General features: G+C 44.7%; 1 protein-coding gene across 2 annotated transcripts in view; it reads right to left on the minus strand.

Moving 5' to 3' along the window:
- Window positions 1–22: 22 nt before the first annotated feature.
- The window catches only part of tasora (transcription activation suppressor a), a 39,075-nt gene continuing 16,645 nt past the window's right edge, over window positions 23–22,452 (minus strand). The window contains exons 8-23 of one of the 2 annotated variants that reach the window (XM_084116609.1): window positions 20,518–20,549; window positions 19,732–19,837; window positions 19,560–19,663; window positions 16,783–16,886; window positions 16,637–16,709; window positions 16,481–16,558; window positions 14,814–15,350; window positions 13,057–13,436; window positions 12,558–12,684; window positions 8,685–9,919; window positions 7,229–7,351; window positions 6,982–7,141; window positions 6,743–6,851; window positions 6,484–6,662; window positions 4,262–4,420; window positions 23–1,318 (exon numbers count right to left, since the gene is read on the minus strand). In XM_084116609.1, coding sequence (XP_083972735.1) covers window positions 306–1,318; window positions 4,262–4,420; window positions 6,484–6,662; window positions 6,743–6,851; window positions 6,982–7,141; window positions 7,229–7,351; window positions 8,685–9,919; window positions 12,558–12,684; window positions 13,057–13,436; window positions 14,814–15,350; window positions 16,481–16,558; window positions 16,637–16,709; window positions 16,783–16,886; window positions 19,560–19,663; window positions 19,732–19,837; window positions 20,518–20,549 — 4,519 coding nt within the window. In that variant the 3' untranslated portion in view covers window positions 23–305. Of the gene's footprint in view, window positions 1,319–4,261; window positions 4,421–6,483; window positions 6,663–6,742; window positions 6,852–6,981; window positions 7,142–7,228; window positions 7,352–8,684; window positions 9,920–12,557; window positions 12,685–13,008; window positions 13,437–14,813; window positions 15,351–16,480; window positions 16,559–16,636; window positions 16,710–16,782; window positions 16,887–19,559; window positions 19,664–19,731; window positions 19,838–20,517; window positions 20,550–22,452 lie in introns of both variants that reach the window. The other variant, XM_084116610.1, reaches the window with a different exon arrangement.

The raw sequence follows: 22,452 nt of genomic DNA on the forward strand, positions 1-22,452 counted from the left end.
TGGACACATTCATTTACAGACATGGGTTGTAAAGTTGTTTAATGTTAATCGGCTTTATAAAAATAATACTAAAACCAAGGCCTTGAGCTTTTTCACAAAAGGGGAAAAAAAGCAACATGTTCAGCCCGACCAACATGCAAAAGCAAAATACAAATGTGTGTTCTGAAAAATATGAAATGAATCACTTATTAATTCACTTTCAGTGAAAAACCTGGTTTCATTTCTCTCGTATTATACAAAAGACAAACTGAGATGTTCAGTTGTAAACGTGTTGAAAACTATCTACACACACACACACACACAGTTCACCAGCCCCCGAAGCCTCCCCTGTTGGGGCGATACGCGTCTCTCTGCCAGTTCTGGAGGAACGGAGAGCTCTGGATCTGCTGGACGCCGGTGCCGAAGCGAGCCGCCCACAGGCCCGATGATGCCGTCGAGCTGTTCCACGCCATCTGCACGTTATTAGGCAAGAGCCCTCTCGAGCCTGGAGGTCCCAGCACCCCCAGGCCGTTCAGAAGCGGGTGTCCGAGTCCGACAGCACCACTGTGAGACACGAACCTCGGGCCGGTCAGACCCATGGGTCGGTGTGTGGCTGACATGAAGCCAGAGCCCTGCAGTCCTGGGTAAAAACTGTCCATGCCATATGTAGGTGTGGGAAGGAAACCGCACAGGCTCTTGACCAGCGGCTCTGAGGAACCCGTCCTCGAAGCACTGCTCCCGTTGGACGCCGGGCCTGAGCGCGTGTCTACGACCGAGATCGGGCTGGTTTGCTCCCAGGGCTCTGGACTGTTCATCACACTGCTGGCGCTCTCAGGGATTGGTGCAGCCGTCGGTGTGGCTGGTCTGAAGACGCACGCCGATCCTCCTCGATGGTCCACATCACCACTAGCTTCAACACCAGATGCCACGCTTCCAGGAGTCGGGACGGCGGGTTCGGTTTGGTTGGAGGTCTCCGGGTGAGCCGTTGAACTGTGGGTTTCCGAGGAGAACTGAGGATAGGAATCTGACAGATCGCCGAGGCCGAGGAAGCTTTGGTGAGGATCGACTCGGAAAGAAGTTTCTAGAGCTTCGCCTGCGTCGGACTTGGCGAGCATCTTGGAAGCCTTGAACTGAGAGATTGCTTCGCTGAGAGCTTTGAAGTCTAGCTCTTTGGGCGTCTCGCTGGGGTCTCGGTGTTGAAGAGCGGGGTCAGAGACGGGAGGATCCGCCGCGAGGGACGGCTGTTGCTCTGTAACAACATGGCTCAACATAGCAGTGACCGCTACACTGTTATCTGAAGAGTCCTGGTCCGAGTCCATGGACATGCTATCATCTCTCACTACAGGGACAAGAGAGAGGTTACAGGCCATCAACAGTCAGAACTTCACATCAGGAGACACATTTCAATGGCAGTCAATTGGTTTTGAACCATCATTTTAATCAAATATTTCAATTCGCTTCTACAAAATTATGACCCCCTAAAAACAGATTACAGACATTTACTCCTGATAAGCGTGTGATGAACAGATTACAGCATTAAATGAGGATTCTGGTACACAATGACAACTTTGGGTACCGGGGCTTGACTGACAGTTTTAATGATTTATTAATCATTCTCCAAACTCAATACATGGGTCTGTGCGAGTATAGACATCCCTATCTTTCCTGTCGGCTCCTCAGTGTCTATTTGTGTGTTAATGAGAGGAAACCGCTTCAATCCCTGAGTTTCTCCTGGCAGAAGTCAGGACAGCCCTGGACAAAACACTGACCAATGATGTGACTTGCATCTCCATAAATTTCATAAAATCAAGTGACTGAAAATGCCAAGAAAACCCCATATACTTTATATTAAGACTCCTTTCAACAGGCTCTACACACAGGACGGCATGAGGTCACGTATATGACGTCACTTGAAAGACTCGAGGGACTCTAAAATGGCAACGATCAAGTTTGTTAAAACGACTTGGACACATGACAAAAAAACAAAAACAAAATGGCTGCCAGCATGTTGGTGGACAAAATAAATAACATTGATTCAAAATTATTGGCCAATATTTTTACTGCGAAAACAACTTTACGAACCACAAAATTAATTTTAATTGGTTTAAAACATGTCCGTTATAGAGAGGAGTTATCGTGCTAAGCGCTAACATCGTCGTCTGCTTTAGTTCTGCTAATCTACCATAAAATACATAGAGCAAGTTTAAAGAAAAATGGAGATAAAGTTTTATCAAAATACATTTATTGGAAGAATTGTATATACACATTTGAGTTTTTTGCTAACCAGATACAAAAGATATTATTAATGCCAGTTCACTATAGTTTAGGGGTTATTTCTGTTTTGGGTTTTTGGTTGTAACGGTTACAAAGTTTTGGTTACAAATACAAATACACTTTTCTGTATTTACACACTAAACACACTAGAAACTTTTACATCTGACTAATCAAAATCTTCAGACAACGTTCTTCACACCTGCAAAGGGTTACAAGCACACACTCAAGAGCCAAACAGAGTCAAAACTGGCTTCTGACAAACGAAACAAGTTAAAAACACCTGGCTTGTGTAGAGTGTTTTGAAACCTGGCGCATTTTCTCCCTTAGTTTGGTTCGTTAATCACATCACAATAATCAGTTCGAGATGGCGGTGTGCAGTTTATCAGTCCGAGCAGAACGGCTGGACACTGACAGGTGAACTGTGTTAATGCGAGTCTCCTCATTGCTGCCCTGTGAAAGTGAACCAAACCAAAGAAAAAAACGCCACATGATAACAGTTTAAGTCTCTATTTCAGAACAAAGCAAAAGGTCTACTAAAGAAAACTTCAACATCAGTTTATCGCCACAGATTGATTTAGGATGCCGTGTTTGTCCTCCTCCAGAAGTCTGTGAATACTTCATATCTAAAGAGGCTATATTCAAGAATGTTTATGTATTAATTGCTTTTTTGTTGCCAATGTGTGAACAGCTCGTAACGAAACCTGGGTTTTCCCCGTCAAGTCTTTCACATAAAAATGGAAAATAAGCGTGCGCTCCGAGAGCTTCTCTTTCAGTCCGCTCTGTGCCGTTCACTCGCTCTGCATGACACATCGACATTACAGAAAAGGATTCATTAAACTAGTTTCACATAGCCAGATCTATAGTGTAACCATGTAATTTTAACTAACCCTTCGCAGGGTTTTGATTGACAGGCAATTTGACCAATCATAATCCGCCATCCGCCATTTTGTCCGACAAAGCAGTCAGGAGAGTTAGTAGATTAACGTTAGTGGAAAAACGGTGTGTACTGACGTCTTTCCACGGTTTAAACAATTCATCATTTGATGCTATAAATACAGAAGGAAGAGATGATCGGTTCATGAGCGGCTTTAAGAGGCTCTACAGCGATCTGTCAGACACAAAACGATATTTAATGTTTAAATTTCTTTAAAAAAATGACCAAACTTGAAAGTTGAGACTTTGACAACACACCGAAAGGCGAGAGAGACTTAGAGGTTACTTTTGATACGAAACAGTGTCCTCTCTGCTCCACGCTGTAGTTTTTACCGCGTGAGAACATGACGTGTGGCAGGAGAGCGGCTTCTTAAGTGAAGAACGATAAATAACTTTGAACATGATTCAAGGCCTCGATTATACTCGCGGCGGTCTCTTGTGCGTTACGCGAGTGTGAGCGCAGTTCACTTAACGGCCAGCGGTGGCGCTAATAACACAGGTTGATGAATTCTACATATAGCCACTTTAAATACCAAAATGAATATATTAGGAAGAAATTCACAACATCTCAACATTTCTGTTGTTGGCTGATCTCGTATGAAAACATTTTAATCCTGTTCTAATTGGGACAAAAAATATAAATGATAAAAAAAATATATGATACAGTTTCAAGGTACTAAAAATGTGACATTCATTGGCTAGTGTGGTTCATGGTTTTATTCAGTGGTGAGTTTATACAAAAGACCTGTTGATCCCAAAGGAAAACAAGATCATCCATGTCTTTTCCTCTGCCTCGTCTTCTATTATCACGGCATAATGCCACTGTGATGGAGAGCTGTTTTTGTTCAGTACCTCTTTTAACTTTCAGAAAACACCATTCTGTCCTGCCATTTTCTATTTTGACTGTTCATCAGTTCATTTCCTTGACTTGGAGTCATTGTGTTTTAGCTGGCCTCGCCTCTATGATGAATAATAAAGGTCGCTCTGGATCACGGTGGCCGCAGACCGACTGGGAAACTCATTTAGAGACGTGTAGTTTGATGTTGTCAGATGGGTTTACCACAGAATCACTTACATGACGATGATGGATCAGGAGTGGGGTAAGTCTCAGCAGACGGGGCGCTGGCCACGCTCTCTCCACTGGCTAAACTGCTTATTACAAACTTTACGTCTTCAACATTGGCAATAACGATGCCGCTGCTCGAGTAGTGCGGGAACATCTCAAACTGGAAGCCTGTTGGACAGGATTTAAACAAACATTACTTTCGTCATAAACAGAGCCATAAATCATGCTTGATGTTTGGATAACAACTGATAAACACACTACATAAAAAACATTTTAATAAAGCATTTATCTGCAGACTCTGGTTCCTAGAACACTAATTATGTAAAACAATACTGTCAGAACACCATAGTTGTACAAATGAACAAGATCAATGCATTTATTTCCATTCAGAGTGATGGAAAAACATCGGCTTAAAAGATTCCTTATCCTGAGGCTCCCTCAAATACAATCTGAACTATCCTAAAACCCCACTAAAGCCCAACGTTACATCACAGAACATTATGTGAGTGTTGTGTGTAGAAAATAACCAGGTGGTGTCATCATTGGATGGGGATTATTAGGAGGCCATGACTGATAAAGCCGATGGAGGGAATTTGTCCAGGACACCGGAGTTACACCCCTACTCTTCTACGAGAAGTGCCATGGGATTTTTAAAGCATTAGTTCACTTCAGAGTTTACATTTCCTGGTAATTTACTCTCCCCCACGTCATCCAAGATGTTCATGTCTTTCTTCACTGGAAAAGAAATTACGTTTTTTGAGGAAAACATTCCAGGATTTTCTCCATATAGTGTCTTCAATGGGGTCCAACGGGTCGAAGGTCCAGATGTGAGTTTCAGTGCAGCTTCAAAGTCTCGACACGATCCAGCCGAGGAATAAGAGTCTCATCTAGACAAACCAGCCGACATTTATAACTAAAATAAACATTTATATACTTTTAACCACAAATGCTGGTCTTGCACTCGCTGTGATGCGACACACATTACGTAATCAGGTTGAAAGGTCAAGTGTGACGTAGGCGGAAGAACAGACCTAGTGTTTACAAAACAAACGTGCAAAGACTTTAGTCTTCAAATAAATAATAAATAAAACAACGATGTCAGACGATTTTGAAGTTGGATACATGTCTGAACCGGAACCCGCTTGACCTTTCAACCTGATTACGTAATGTGTGTCGCATCACAGCGAGTGCAAGACCAGCATTTGTGGTTAAAAGTATATAAATGTTTTGTTATTAAATGTCCGCTGGTTTGTCTAGATGAGACTCTTATTCCTCGGCTGGATCGTGTCGAGACTTTGAAGCTGCACTGAAACTCACATTTGGACCTTCGACCCGTTGGACCCCATTGAAGACACTATATGGAGAAAATCCTGGAGTGTTTTCCTCAAAAACCTTGTGATGGATTTTTTAATTAATCAACTAACAATTGTTTTTCTTGCAGGAACGACATTCATATGCTTTTAAATGTTTCCAAACTCTTTGGGGAAAACTTGTGACTTTGTGTGTGTGTGTGTGTGTGTGTGTGTAAATAACAGAAAGGGGAAGTGAAACTAGACAGATTACTAGTTCCCAAACCTTGTGATAAGTAATCACAAAAACAGAGTTTGCTTGTGCCAGTGACAGAGGGAAAAGCTTGGGGCTTTTGAACCAATTGAACCAATCATACTGAAGGTGACATGTTAGTCTTATTTGTTTTCTCGGTTCTTTAAAAACTGTTGTATCTGTGTTTTCTGGTGGGATTCTCAATGGAATTTGTCTGAGATCCTTCGGCCTTGCTTCTTGGGAGAGATTCCCTGAGAACTGCTCGGGAAGATCTCCTGGCTGTGATTAAAGCATTTAAAGGACATTTGCAGGTCTGTTTGTTGATTATTCCTGTGCAGGAAGCTAGTTTAGGAAGCTAGTTTAGGAAAGCAAGTTAGTTAGAGTAAGACTCGGCCAGTTGTCGACTGAAGACGCAAGAGCTAGAGTATAAAGGTATTGGGTGACGATTTGGAGACGCCCCAGATAGTTAGGTTTAGGGAAAAACCTACGACAACCTTCATTTCATTTCAACTGAAGAAAGAAAGACATGAACATCTTGGATGACGTGGAGGAGAGTAAATGATCAGGAAATTTTAATTCTGAAGTGAACTAATCCTTTAATGACCACAGAGAGTCAAACCCAGTTTACTGTCTCATTGGAAGGACGGACTCATACATCACACAGTACACTCAAAAAGGTCTAAGAGCACCTGTGAGAAATATCAGGTGTCGTTGCTTGATGAATCTCGCTTGCAGATCCACTAGACAATCGAGGTCCGGAGCTCTTCGTGACGGAGTGTCACACTCGTGGTACGACAGGATCTCCACGATATGCCTCTTCTCATAAGCAGTGAGGATCTCGTACAGGTTCAAGGCGTCCGCTTTGAGCCTGGAGACAGAGAAGCAGCACATGGTCACGGTGAGATCCTGCAGCGTGTCAGCACTGTGTGAACGGGTCTGGTGTCGAACCTGCTGTGCTCTCTGAGCTTCTTGTGTGATTTGAAGTGTATCCTCCACCTCCAGGGGCTCTGAGGAGAGTTCAGCTGCTCGATGTGCTCAAGGATATCCCGAAGCTTCTCTGAAAACAGACAAACAGCTTTGCTGAAACGCTTGTTCAAGTTCAACAAACCTAAACTCAATAATGAGCCTAATCTTCACGGTACTTCAGACCTCGGTGGGAACCTGGGAACACACTGAAAGAGCGTTACCTGCTGTGATGACGGCTGGATTCAACACGTGCTCATCGGACACGATGAAACCCCCGGACTGAAAGAGCTCATTGTAGGTGTGGTTCTGGATGTCACTCAGGTTGTCTACGCCAGCAAAGCTCACAGACGGATGCTTCTTCAGCGAAACTAAAGAAGGGATCTATGGGTATAAAACACAACATCTGTGGTTTCAGTTTATGGTTCCCAAATTCAACGAATCCGTTTTGAGTGCTGAGCTGTGACGTACCTTGTGAACCTGAGTGGCGATGTCCATATTCGGGATGATGACCAGTAGTTTATCTTGACTGTTGCTTTTTACAAGGAAACCCTGAGGGTTACACTCCAAATCCCCCAACTTTTTCAAATATTCCTGTTACAATTGTCAGTACAAGGTTAGTATACATCCATCTCGATTCATTTAACACTTGACAGACAGTTTCACCAACACTGAAGCTACAATTCCACCTTTTTTCAAGTGAAAAGGCTACGTTCAGACTGTCAGTCCAAATCCGATTTTAGTGCATATCCGATTGAAATCCGATCAGATTTAGTGATTAAAGTCAACACAGGCACTAAACACAGGCACTAAACACAGGTGGAGGGCACTAAACACAGGTGGAGGGCACTAAACACAGGTGGAGGGCACTAAACACAGGTGGAGGGCACTAAACACAGGTGGAGGGCACTAAACACAGGCACTAAACACAGGTGGAGGGCACTAAACACAGGCACTAAACACAGGTGGAGGGCACTAAACACAGGTGGAGGCACTAAACACAGGCACTAAACACAGGTGGAGGGCACTAAACACAGGTGGAGGGCACTAAACACAGGTGGAGGGCACTAAACACAGGTGGAGGGCACTAAACACAGGCACTAAACACAGGTGGAGGGCACTAAACACAGGCACTAAACACAGGTGGAGGGCACTAAACACAGGTGGAGGCACTAAACACAGGCACTAAACACAGGTGGAGGGCACTAAACACAGGTGGAGGGCACTAAACACAGGTGGAGGGCACTAAACACAGGTGGAGGGCACTAAACAGGCACTAAACACAGGTGGAGGCACTAAACACAGGTGGAGGGCACTAAACACAGGTGGAGGGCACTAAACACAGGCACTAAACACAGGTGGAGGGCACTAAACACAGGCACTAAACACAGGTGGAGGCACTAAACACAGGTGGAGGGCACTAAACACAGGTGGAGGGCACTAAACACAGGCACTAAACACAGGCACTAAACACAGGTGGAGGGCACTAAACACAGGCACTAAACACAGGTGGAGGGCACTAAACACAGGCACTAAACACAGGTGGAGGCACTAAACACAGGTGGAGGGCACTAAACACAGGCACTAAACACAGGTGGAGGCACTAAACACAGGTGGAGGGCACTAAACACAGGTGGAGGGCACTAAACACAGGCACTAAACACAGGTGGAGGGCACTAAACACAGGCACTAAACACAGGTGGAGGGCACTAAACACAGGCACTAAACACAGGTGGAGGCACTAAACACAGGTGGAGGGCACTAAACACAGGTGGAGGGCACTAAACACAGGTGCAGGGCACTGAACACAAGCACTAAACACAGGTGTAAAGAACAGCAGAAATCACTCTATACTGAAGTGCCCATCTGTACCACACTCTGAAGAGCAATGGTGTGGGATTATCTCACACACTGGACACACACGTACCTTTATTTCCCAGCAGACGTCGCTCTCCTCCTCCTCATTGGTGGAATGGATGTAGAAGTGAACCGAGTTCTTCTGAACTCCTTTGAGGATCTCCACCAGGTTACTGATGACCTCTGGCTGCAGCTGATGGATGATGGAGCTGAGCGCGTGCTCCATCGGGACCTCTTTAGCGGGTGTGTGTGTGTGGGCCATCGGGACGTCTTCAGCGTGTGTGTATGTGTGGGCCATCGGGACGTCTTCAGCATGTGTGTATGTGTGGGCCATCGGGATGTCTTCAGCGTGTGTGTATGTGTGGGCCATCGGGACGTCTTCAGCGTGTGTGTATGTGTGGGCCATCCGGACGTCTTCAGGGTGTGTGTATGCCATCTGACCCTCCACAGTCTCCGTAGTCTCAGCCAGCGAACCACCGTTCATCTCCGGTGAGCCCTGAGGAAGAGTGCTAGTGCTGCTGGCTTCCCGGGTCTGCTGGCTCTCCGAGTCCTGCTCTGACGGCCACAGCGTTCGGGGAGGTTCGTGCACATCAGGGTCAGGCACACTTGAGTGGTGTGGTGTCACTGAGTCCGGCAGGGCACTAGAAGGGGAACACGGCCTCAGAGACGACTCAAAAGTGTCTGGTTTAGTGGTCGAAGGCGAGGAAGCACAAGGATTAATGCTGGAGGACGTATCAGGGACATTTGAAGTAACTTCAGTTGCAGAAGTGGACGAAGACACGTCTTCTTGAGCTGAACACTGTCCACTGGCACTCCGGGAGTCTATGAACATCTTCAGGCTGTCCCGGAAAGAGCTGATGTAGTTGGTGACAGGGAAGGGTGTGTTGAAGTTTGAGACGTAATCAGAAAGTGGTAGAGTCTTGGGCGCTCCTCGCTCCTCCTGAGTGCTTAAACAAGACACGTAATAAATGTGTCTGTTCCTCAAGAGCTGCTCGACCTCACTGGAGAAGCCGGAGATCTGCTCGTCCACTATGAGGTCGACACCACCGCTCGGACCCAGTGCAGGGGCTCCGTCTGCAGGAGCGTGGCTCTCAGGGGCCTCCGCCGGAGGGACGGGCTCGTCCTCGTCCGCTGCTCCGGTCTGATCCTCCGGGTCCTCCGCGGTGTTGCTGCTGTCAGGCTGGTAGGCGGGGGACAGGTCCTTCTTGTCCGGCGTGGTGTGTGTGGACACAACCGGGCTCTGGAGGAAGCGGGGGTCTTCAGGATAGTCCATCTGTCTCTGGGAATATCTCTCCGTTTTCAGACCTAAGCAGCAATTTAGAAAATCAACATTCTGAAAACTGTAAACAACATACATGAATTGATAAACTATAAAATGTAATCCTCAGCAAAGAAGATGTTTTTAAGTCAAGTCACCTTTATTTATATAGCGCTTTTTACAATACAGATCGTTTCTTAAGGCCAGAGGTCATTCAAACAAATTAAGACTCCCTCCAAATCTCTAGCTGTAAAAGCTGTAGTCTTTCAAGTGGAAATGTGCTGATCTCGAAAAATCGTAGAAAATGTAGTTTCTCTTACGGCCCTGATATACTAAATCGAAGAACAAACTGGAGTGACGTCACTTCGAACAAAATCATGCCAAAATGAAGTTTGTTTGGAGATTGTTTTGGGAGTTTGAAACCGCTTGAAAAAAGCAATCTTTCCGGAAAGAGTGACACAGAACTTCCCCGTATATCAGGGCCTTTACGGTCTTTCATATTTCATTAGGTCAGGACTTGTAGAGTGTGTGACGAAACCATCGGCGAAGTCGAGTGACTTCGGTCACGCACACCGAGTGGCAGAAACACAGCGACATTTCTAAAACTGGAAAGAGCTTTGAGATCGACTGTACAACTGAATTTGACAAGAAATCTGAGATATATTTTTACAGACTGCCAAAAGCTACAGAACAGAGAAGCAAATGGATCCTGCAATTCACAGAAACAACTGGATCCAGACAGAGAAACGTGGATTTGCAGTTATCAGTTTGTGTCAATATGCTGAATTTGGGGTAAAATCATACCCTATTATTGTACATACTGTATATATTTAATTGATGAGTTGTCAATAAATATGTATAAATATTCTGCCTAATTGGATGTTTTTAAATAAACACTGACAAAAACTATACAAGTTTTAGTGCTGGACGATATGATGATATATACACTCACCTAAAGGATTATTAGGAACACCTGTTCAATTTCTCATTAATGCAATTATCTAATCAACCAATCACATGGCAGTTGCTTCAATGCATTTAGGGGTGTGGTCCTGGTCAAGACAATCTCCTGAACTCCAAACTGAATGTCAGAATGGGAAAGAAAGGTGATTTAAGCAATTTTGAGCGTGGCATGGTTGTTGGTGCCAGACGGGCCGGTCTGAGTATTTCACAATCTGCTCAGTTACTGGGATTTTCACGCACAACCATTTCTAGGGTTTACAAAGAATGGTGTGAAAAGGGAAAAACATCCAGTATGCGGCAGTCCTGTGGGCGAAAATGCCTTGTTGATGCTAGAGGTCAGAGGAGAATGGGCCGACTGATTCAAGCTGATAGAAGAGCAACTTTGACTGAAATAACCACTCGTTACAACCGAGGTATGCAGCAAAGCATTTGTGAAGCCACAACATGCACACCCTTGAGGCGGATGGGCTACAACAGCAGAAGACCCCACCGGGTACCACTCATCTCCACTACAAATAGGAAAAAGAGGCTACAATTTGCACGAGCTCACCAAAATTGGACAGTTGAAGACTGGAAAAATGTTGCCTGGTCTGATGAGTCTCGATTTCTGTTGTGACATTCAGATGGTAGAGTCAGAATTTGGCGTAAACAGAATGAGAACATGGATCCATCATGCCTTGTTACCACTGTGCAGGCTGGTGGTGGTGGTGTAATGGTGTGGGGATGTTTTCTTGGCACACTTTAGGCCCCTTAGTGCCAATTGGGCATCGTTTAAATGCCACGGCCTACCTGAGCATTGTTTCTGACCATGTCCATCCCTTTATGACCACCATGTACCCATCCTCTGATGGCTACTTCCAGCAGGATAATGCACCATGTCACAAAGCTCGAATCATTTCAAATTGGTTTCTTGAACATGACAATGAGTTCACTGTACTAAAATGGCCCCCACATTCACCAGATCTCAAGCCAATAGAGCATCTTTGGGATGTGGTGTAACGGGAGCTTCGTGCCCTGGATGTGCATCCCACAAATCTCCATCAACTGCAAGACGCTATCCTATCAATATGGGCCAACATTTCTAAAGAATGCTTTCAGCACCTTGTTGAATCAATGCCACGTAGAATTAAGGCAGTTCTGAAGGCGAAAGGGGGTCAAACACAGTATTAGTATGGTGTTCCTAATAATCCTTTAGGTGAGTGTATATAACACTGATATGAGTGATCACCCAGATTTAGACCTACCTATATTGTATTTATGTCAAGCATTCACAGGCAAATTTGCTTTATTTATTTCCTGGCTGCATATCAATATCCATTGATCACTGGATCTTTGGTAAATTTATATCAAGTCCAACCCTAAATTGATAAACGTTTGTTTTACTGGCGTTTCCACAGTTTCCCCTGTTAACTCCAGTCACACAGCAGCTCTTCTGACACTGAAGGGGCTGTGTTTCGGCATCGACAATACATTTTCACACCCCTAAACATGACGCAAAACAAAATGAATGCGTTGCCTGTCAGTCAAAGGTCTTGGCTGAATCTTGGCCAGAGCTTCTGCCGTCAGCCTGAAGGTTGGTTACGCGAGACTAACGCATTCCCTTGTTGACTTAAAATGCATAACAACATAATAATACCGACTATAAAAACAAATGTTTTTGCTGATATGAACTTGCGAGGTCATTCTGAGACAGGTGTGCCGCCTCGTCCTCAGTGCCTGTACCTGTGATGGGGATCAGCACCCATGGGATGGTCTTCTCCCCGAGCAGGTTAACGCCGCGCTGCTGTCCGCCTGAGTCTGAACACGGGCTGAACGCCTCTAAACTGCTCAGGCTTCCGGCCGTCTCCTCCTGAAACACAAACTCAGCATCAGCATCCAGACCGGCTTTTAAACCACATCACTGGAGAAATGCAGACTATCATAAAAAGAAACAATACTTCGGCTAGATGTGAAACTAGCATCTGTTATTTAAGTAGAGAACATACACCAGGTGCAGAAGTATTCAGACCTCTGCTCCTGTGTTTCATCTTTGTATTTATTAAATGTTTGCTGGTGTAAAAAACGATAACTTATTGCTCCACATTCACCAGAACAATGGCTTATAATATAGGCTTGACTTTCTTAACCTAACCTGAGAATAATACATAAACAGAGTTAAGATCAAAGTACACACGTGAACAGTGGAGGTGTAAACGCTGAGTTGTTGAGCACCGTGATCTACCTCGAGACCGTCGGTCCTCTCGGGTTCCTCCTCGTCGATGAACCTCTTCCTCAGGTCGATGTCCCGGTCCGTGGGGAGGCCGAGTCTCAGCATGCTGTCGAACAGAGCGGCGTCAGTGATGTCCTCGCCGTCCTTCATCTCGGAGTCCGCAGGGGACTCGGAGGACACTCGGGTCAGGTTGTCAATCAGCTTGATGACCTCGAGCGCCCCGTGGGTCTTGTCTTTACGCAGGTCTGTGTCGAGACTGCTCTTCCCGAAGCTGTCCAGCATCTGCATGACCTTCAGCGCACTCTGAGACTTGTCCTTCCTCAGGTCCGTGTCCTGAAGACCACAAGTGCTCAGGACATCAGAGAGATGAGGAGTCGACTGCCTCTCGTCCGCTGACGGGGGGGAGAGGGAGAGAGAGAGGGGGAGAGAGAGAGAGAGAGAGAGAGAGAGAGAGAGAGAGAGAGAGAGAGAGAGAGAGGGAGAGAGAGAGAGAGAGAGAGGGAGAGAGAGAGAGGGAGAGAGAGAGGGAGAGAGAGAGAGAGAGAGAGGGAGAGAGAGAGAGGGAGAGAGAGAGAGAGAGAGAGAGAGAGAGAGAGAGAGAGAGAGAGAGAGAGAGAGAGAGAGAGAGAGAGAGAGAGAGAGAGAGAGAGAGAGGGGGGGAGGGAGGGAAAGCATTAATGACTGACACCTGTGACCAGCCTCGCAAATAACAGGCTCTAAATTCAAGACAAGGAATGACACTGCACAATAAAACTATATATATATATATGTGTGTGTGTGTGTGTGTGTGTGTATATATACAGGGTTTGATATTAACTGTAATTAATTGCACTAAATATGACAGTACACGAACTTCAGCTTTACCCGCCACAGTTGAGTTTTACCTGCATTTGGCGGGTGTTTTATATATATATATATATATATATATATATATATATATATATATATATATATATATATATATATATATATATATATATATATATATATAAAAATTAAAGTGAAATATATAAATTAATTAAAAGTGCTGTGTTTTGGATGAATAAACTTGAAAATGTATGTTTTAAAGGCTTATTATTATGGTTTAGTATCTACTGTATTGCAGAACGATGTTAGTATGTTATTGTTACATATAATATTATAATATTCAGTCCTGTAACCAACTCCCCCCCCCCCCCACCCAATATATTAAAGTAATTAAATTAATATCATAAACATGCGACTAGTCGACTAATGGCTTATGCGAATGTTTACCAGGAGAATCTTTGGATAGGGCAGCCCTAACAACAGACACATCTGATAAGGTAATTATAAAATTGCCCCTAAGAAGGTACAAAAAGTCCATTGGAATCAATTCCAAGGGCAAATATTTCTCCTTTATGGAGATGTCTGACCCCGACAGGTACACAAGTCAAACGTACTGTCTAAAGCGAATCCACTGCTGTCGAAGCCTCTCAGTGGCCGCTCCTGATCTCTGGAAGAGTCTACAGCTCGGACAGATCTTCACGCCGATGCTTCAGACCCAGCTGTGCTCCCTAACCTCTCGAGATGAGTTCTGATACTGTGACTTTCTCTGTTCTGTCTATTTGTGTGTGTGTATCCTGACATTGCGAAGCACTTTGGTCGCTTTTAAATGTGCTATACAAATAAATGTGAACTTGAACTACACAGTGCAGACACGATTCAGAAATGAACCTTTGCACCGATGAATGTAAACTCTGCATCTTCATCCTTCATCTACTCCCCCAGATTACCCAGAATCTCCTCACCTTCCCTGAGTTCTCCGCTGGGTTTGTTCCTCTGGCGTTTTGCGGGTCCTTCGGGAGCGTGGGGCTCCCCCTTCCTCTTCTCCGCGGCCTCGGGCGCTCCTGCGCTCCCCTGCGAGCTCTTCTTGTTGAGCTGGATGAGCTCCAGCAGCTCCTTCACTCTCTCGGGGTTCTCCTGAGCGCGCCCCAGCTCCTCCACCGCCGTCTTCAGGCTGCCGTGGGCCAGCGTGAACAGGCCCGGGCTGTAGAGGTAGGGCCGCAGGAAGGGCTCCCAGCTGGTCTTCTGCCGGGGAGCGGGGAACAGCTTCTCCCGCACGTCCAGCTTGGGGTCGTAGTCGGTCCTGACGCGCTGCACGGGTTTGCCCAGGCGCAGGTTGGTGAGGTATTCGCACACCGTCTGCTGCACGTAGGCGCTGGGGTCGGCGGGGGGGTCGGCGCGAGCCTTGCTCAGGGCCGAGTGAAGGGCGGACACGAACGACTCGTGCTGGGGCATGACGGGACCCCAGCGCTCGGAGGACACGGGCCTGCAGGGAGCCGACGCTTCACAAACACAAACACAAACTATTAACATCAGAAAGAAGATTAGCGCGACCTGAGCCCGAAACATACTCTACTGCACATATGAGAACGCAGACAGTCTGAATGCCATGTTTCCATTTAAAGTTGTGAATTTAACTTATGCAGGGTTGGAACATGGCATAAAACATTTGCTAATGAAGCAGCGTTTCTGTCCCATGTGTTCAAGAGAACAAAACTGTCACTTACTGGGAGATTCTGTAAAAATAAATAAAAAGGAGGTTGCTGATATCGGGGAGGACACTGGCTCGTTTATCCTCCATCAGAAATGCCAGACGGAACAGAATAAACACTGTCATGTTTTCTTGAAATGTCTAAAATTATCAGCTATAGATTCTAAAAATATGCATAAAAAAAGTGCAAACAATCGAGCTGGAAACACTTTTTATCCGATAAGACGACATGCTCATAAACTACGATGAGGTCAGCAGAGGCTGTGATTGGATAACTGGACTAACCAGCAGACCAATCACATCGCAGCATCTCAGATGTTGGTTTGGTGTTTCTGAAACGCCGGAGCCGAAGTGTGTGATCAGAATGATTCGGTTTAATTCCCTCCAGAAGCGTCTCACACGAGTGTGTTCACACACACCAGCATCCCAACGCTAGAGATCATGACAGCGGTTAGTGAGTTTCGTCTGACGCTCTGAGACACACTCAGGAAGTGAGTCAACAGTTCCCAGGAAGTGATGATTTTGTTCTCTTGAACACATCAAATGTGTTATGCCATATTTCAATTCTGTGCACAAGTTAAATTCACAACTGGATGGAAACATTCACAGTCAAACATGGATATTGGTACCGGCTACTGAAATGTCTGTATCATTATGAAAGTAGTTTGAAGAGAAGCTCACTGACCACGTTAGCTAAAACAAGATAAACAGTGATAAACAGTGTATGTTTATGATAATATACATGATTGATAACATCAGTTTAACAGTACAGACATTTGAAGTTAATACGATCACTTCCTGAGTTAATGAAATATGTTAAACGAATGAGCTTGCAATATTCTGGCCAAGCATTCGCGTCTGTGTTTGCATTAAACATGTTTCTGGCTTTAAGAAGGTTCAACGGTGTCTCCAGATACTCACTGCTCTTCAACAGCTCGCGCTTCTCCCGGTAAATAAAAAGTGCTTGTATACATGACATTTTCCAGCCGCCTCGTCGCTCTGTGAAATCAAAGACATTAGAAATATTTCAGAGATCGACTAGTTTTACACTGCCGTCTCGCCATCATTAGATCATACCGCTCGAGTTGGCCATCTGACTGGCCGAGAGCAGGAAGAGGAAGCCTCGGTCCTTCACCATGTTCACCAGCACCTGCAGAGACAGAGAGCAGTCAGCTTGTGAACGACATCAGGCTCGTGAGCATCATCAGCACGAGGCCACTCACCAGACCCTGCTCCTCCAGCTTCTGCAGCAGAGCGCTCAGACTCTTCGGGGACTTGTCCTTCTCCACCACGTCGAACAGACTGCAGAACATGCCACTCTTAGACACTGCCAAAACAAACCACACACATTATTCACAGTATATTATCCTTCCTCTACTCAATGCAACTTTAAAGGGGTCATATAATGCCATTTTTGTACAAGCTAATATGATTCTTTAGGGTCTAAATTAAAAGTTTGTAATATACTTTAATTAAAAATTCTCATTAGTATTGCAAGAAAACACTCATTTTACCTGGTCAAAAACAGCTCTGTTTTCAGCACGCCGTTTAAGTGCATGTGTCTTTAAATGATAATGAGCTTTGCTGACCCCGCCCCTCTGCTCTGTGCGTACACCGTAACACAATAACCATAACGCGTTGTTCATTATAAACGTGGGATTATGAATTATATTGAGAACGTCGTACATAGAAAACATGCCGTAATGTACCCTGAGTGTAAACAGCCGCATTCATCGTGAAGCGTGCAGCAAGCGAGATTAATATAAAGATTAATATAAATGTTAATAAAACGTTACACTGACTTCAGTTCTTCTGGAGGTGCAGCACGAACACAAATATTTGGTACCGATCCTTTTTTCAGGAGCAGCTTCTTAGCAAAACCAGTTTTATACTGACCCTCGTTTGTAAAGCAGTCTGGTGAAATGATTCGCGCAAACATGACAGCATGGATGCTGATCGTGGGGAATCCCGAGGGAATCCCTGGTCAATGCTTTGGGAATATTCCATCAAAACATCAAAATGATGCTGTGTTCCTTATTACACCCAAGAACAGAACGCCACAATCGCTTAGACGACGCCATTCTTCTCCAGCATATCAATGCACTATGATGACAGACAGCTCGCGAGCGAGGGCGGGTCTGTGTTGAAACGCTGCTGTCAATCACAATAGTGGGAGGGGCGTCGATCTTGTGACGTCACAAAATCGAACGGCTTGATTTCAGAGAGGGTCAAACATATAAAGAGATTAAAAAAAAACACTGGATGGATTTTTATCATTTTATGATGGTTGTGTACAGGCACTGCTAACACACATTTCAGTACAATCAACTTGTAAAAGTGCATGTACCATTATATGACCCCTTTAACATCCTTACAATACATGTGCAAAACCAAACAAATAAACCTACACATCACTAAATTATCACACGTGCTGAAAACTCAACTGCATATTGTGACGCATATCTGCAGCATTTTGGCTAACTGGCATTTTTTAAATTGTCGACATTAGGGCCGCACTATATTGCATCGCAGTGTCTAAATACATAGCGACATGAGAAAATACCAGATGACTTGAATAGTTATATTTGGAAAGAATACCATATCTGTATCGGACGATATATGCTCATTTTTAAAGTTATCGTTATTGGCCCAATGAGACAATTAGGCTGACATATTAAGGCCAATATAATAATAATAATAATAATAATAATAATAATAATAATAATATATAAGCGCATCGACAACGGAGTTACACCTTCATGACTAGCACAGACAAGTTTGTGTATTTGTAATTTGATGTTTATTTTGTGTATATGATCTCATATAGGATGCGTTTGGTTAAGACTTTACGCAGTAGTAATGTGGTGATCATCTTTAGCTTCAGCTCAAACAGCAGTGCACATCATTAATAACTATGATTGAGACGGTCAGAAAACATTATAAAGAGAACACTATAGTAATAAAACGCTGTGAATTCTTTGGTTTAGTTTCTGCGTTTCTGCGTGTTGTTACGGTAAGAGCGCATCCACAACAGGAGTTACACATTCTGACTCCCACGCAACTTAGCTCAAGTTCACTCGTGCATCGCATCATATAAGTTGTAATATTAAGTTTATGTTGTATATAAATATATGATTAATCTCATTACGATGCGTTTCATAATAAAGTTTTTCTTTATATAGTGTCCTAGTGTTCATTCAGCTCTTCAGCGTCACACACACAGCTCAAACGGCAATGCTGTCGTTTCAAATGGTAATATTAATTTTACATTTTTTTGTTGTTGTTGTTGTTGCAAAAACATTGATGCATTATTAATTATAACTAGCACTTTCATTTTTCTCATATTATTTCATCAACAATATGGTTTAAAATTGACCTTACATTATTGTCCGTGCGGAGACTATTCCCTTTTATTAATCCATGAGACCTTCTTTATACGCAAGCAATGTTGTCCAGTGACTTGTTTGGATTATTTAGGCATTCTTTAATTTTTTTGCAAGTCTCTCTCTCTCTCTCTCTCTCTAATAAAGAAAGTTTGTCATTGGAGAGTAAAATTAATTTAAAATTTAATTTAATTTAAAAGTTAAGGAATCTTACACTGGTTCACTATAGGCTACTGTACTGTATAAGTTTGATTTATGTTGAAGCTTGAGACATGGATTTTAATTTTTATAATCAGGCTCTCAAAAATTACATACAAATTTGGATTTAGATTTATCCGCCAATATATCGGTTATCGGCTTCAAAATATAAAGAATTATCAGTATCGGCCAAAACGTTCATATCGGTGCGTCCGTAATCCTTCCAGGGCTGAACGATTTAGGAAATGGTGTACTCTACATACAATAACGAACACCGACCTCCTTCAGTGACCTTAACAGAGTTCACATAGGGCACATTCCCATAGTTTTTGACCAATTCAATATAAAATAATGGTAATAATTGTGATTTTTATTAAACAAAATAAGACATAGCTAAAGCATCATGAACAAGGCTGAACCTTCATGGCTGCCGGTGTAGATGCTCCAGGAGAAGAGTGCGGACGGGATCTTCTGCTTCACCTGCTGCAGACTCATCACTTTACCAATCTCGATCTTCTCCGGCCTGAGACAACAACAGCTGATCAGTGACGGCACACACACACTGTTACCACACACAGGCGAGGGACTCACAGTTTGTACGGCAGGAAGGGCTGAGAGAGCGAGCGAAGGCAGGCCTGGTACACGTCTCTCCCCTCGTTCACGAAGTGCCCTCTCCACACCGTGTAGCTGCGCCGGCCTGCCGCCACACCGAGGAGAAGGAGGTGAGAAAAAGGTGAATTTGAAGATTTCTTCCATACAACAGTTCATTAAGGTCCCTTAAGGCTAGTCATTCCCCTCGGCGGCCATCTTTGACCCGCCTCTCGGGCAGCGCCTGTCTCTCTGAATGGGGGAACGCCAGATCCTCCAGAGCTGTTCACTGAGCTTACGGTTAAACCTCATATTTGAAATCACCAATGAAATCTGACAACAACTGTCTCATTAATGTAGTTTCAGCTGCAGCGACACGACTTTACCAATCACCGATTGGCTCTTTCATTTGGAAGGCGGGACTTATTCACTTTCTCCTATACATCATCATTTGACAGCACTGCATCTGACTTTCACAATCACATTAACTCCTACAACAGCGAACCTCATAAAGACTGAATCGTGAATTACTGGAACTTCAACTCATATACAGAACCATATATATATATATTTTTGTGCTGTTTGCTTTTCAATACCGTTTTAAATGTTGTTTGAGTTTTTTTGTGTGTTTATATAAAGTCACAAAAGGTGCTTGGGTTGCTGTTTTTTTACTCATTGGTTTAAACATGTTGATGATGCCCTAAAACAGATTTATAATGATCATTTCCTCAGAGAAGCAGGTGTTTGTTATAGATAAACTGTTGTACAGGAGATGTTGCTGGATCTCACCTCTGCTCGTCGCTGACGGCTGGCAGTTGGACCTGAGGAACACACACAGTCTCCGTTACACACACAGTCTGAGAGTCTCACACACAGTCTCCGTTACACACACAGTCTGAGAGTCTCACACACAGTCTCCGTTACACTGAAGTCTGAGAGTCTCACACACACACTGTCTGTTACACTGAAGTCTGAGAGTCTCACACACACACTGTCTGTTACACTGAAGTCTGAGAGTCACACACAGTCTCCATTACACACACAGTCTGAGAGTCTCACACACAGTCTCCGTTACACTGCAGTCTGAGAGTCTCACACACAGTCTCCGTTACACTGCAGTCTGAGAGTCTCACACACAGTCTCCGTTACACTGCAGTCTGAGAGTCTCACACACAGTCTCCGTTACACTGCAGTCTGAGAGTCTCACACACAGTCTCCGTTACACTGCAGTCTGAGAGTCTCACACACAGTCTCCGTTACACACACAGTCTGAGAGTCTCACACACAGTCTCCGTTACACACACAGTCTGAGAGTCTCACACACAGTCTCCGTTACACTGCAGTCTGAGAGTCTCACACACAGTCTCCGTTACACTGCAGTCTGAGTCTCACACACAGTCTCCGTTACACACACAGTCTGAGAGTCTCACACACAGTCTCCGTTACACTGCAGTCTGAGAGTCTCACACACAGTCTCCGTTACACTGCAGTCTGAGAGTCTCACACACAGTCTCCGTTACACTGCAGTCTGAGAGTCTCACACAGTCTCCGTTACACTGCAGTCTGAGTCTCACACACAGTCTCTGTTACACTGCAGTCTGAGAGTCTCACACACAGTCTCCGTTACACTGCAGTCTGAGAGTCTCACACACAGTCTCCGTTACACTGCAGTCTGAGAGTCTCACACACAGTCTCCGTTACACTGCAGTCTGAGAGTCTAACACACAGTCTCCGTTACACTGCAGTCTGAGTCTCACACACAGTCTCCGTTACACTGCAGTCTGAGAGTCTCACACACAGTCTCCGTTACACTGCAGTCTGAGAGTCTCACACACAGTCTCTGTTACACTGCAGTCTGAGAGTCTCACACACAGTCTCTGTTACACTGCAGTCTGAGTCTCACACACACAGTCTCTGTTACACTGCAGTCTGAGTCTCACACACACAGTCTCCGTTACACTGCAGTCTGAGAGTCTCACACACAGTCTCTGTTACACTGCAGTCTGAGTCTCACACACACAGTCTCTGTTACACTGCAGTCTGAGTCTCACACACACAGTCTCTGTTACACTGCAGTCTGAGAGTCTCACACACAGTCTCTGTTACACTGCAGTCTGAGAGTCTCACACACAGTCTCCGTTACACTGCAGTCTGAGTCTCACACACAGTCTCCGTTACACTGCAGTCTGAGAGTCTCACACACAGTCTCCGTTACACTGCAGTCTGAGAGTCTCACACACACTCTCTGTTACACTGCAGTCTGAGAGTCTCACACACAGTCTCCGTTACACTGAAGTCTGAGAGTCTCACACACAGTCTCCGTTACACTGCAGTCTGAGAGTCTCACACACAGTCTCCGTTACACTGCAGTCTGAGAGTCTCACACACAGTCTCCGTTACACTGCAGTCTGAGAGTCTAACACACAGTCTCCGTTACACTGCAGTCTGAGTCTCACACACAGTCTCCGTTACACTGCAGTCTGAGAGTCTCACACACAGTCTCCGTTACACTGCAGTCTGAGAGTCTCACACACAGTCTCTGTTACACTGCAGTCTGAGAGTCTCACACACAGTCTCTGTTACACTGCAGTCTGAGTCTCACACACACAGTCTCTGTTACACTGCAGTCTGAGTCTCACACACACAGTCTCCGTTACACTGCAGTCTGAGAGTCACACACAGTCTCCGTTACACTGCAGTCTGAGTCTCACACACACACTCTCC

Source organism: Abramis brama (genome assembly GCF_963993115.1).
Source record: "Abramis brama genome assembly, chromosome: 6".
Taxonomy (NCBI): Eukaryota; Metazoa; Chordata; class Actinopteri; order Cypriniformes; family Leuciscidae; genus Abramis; species Abramis brama.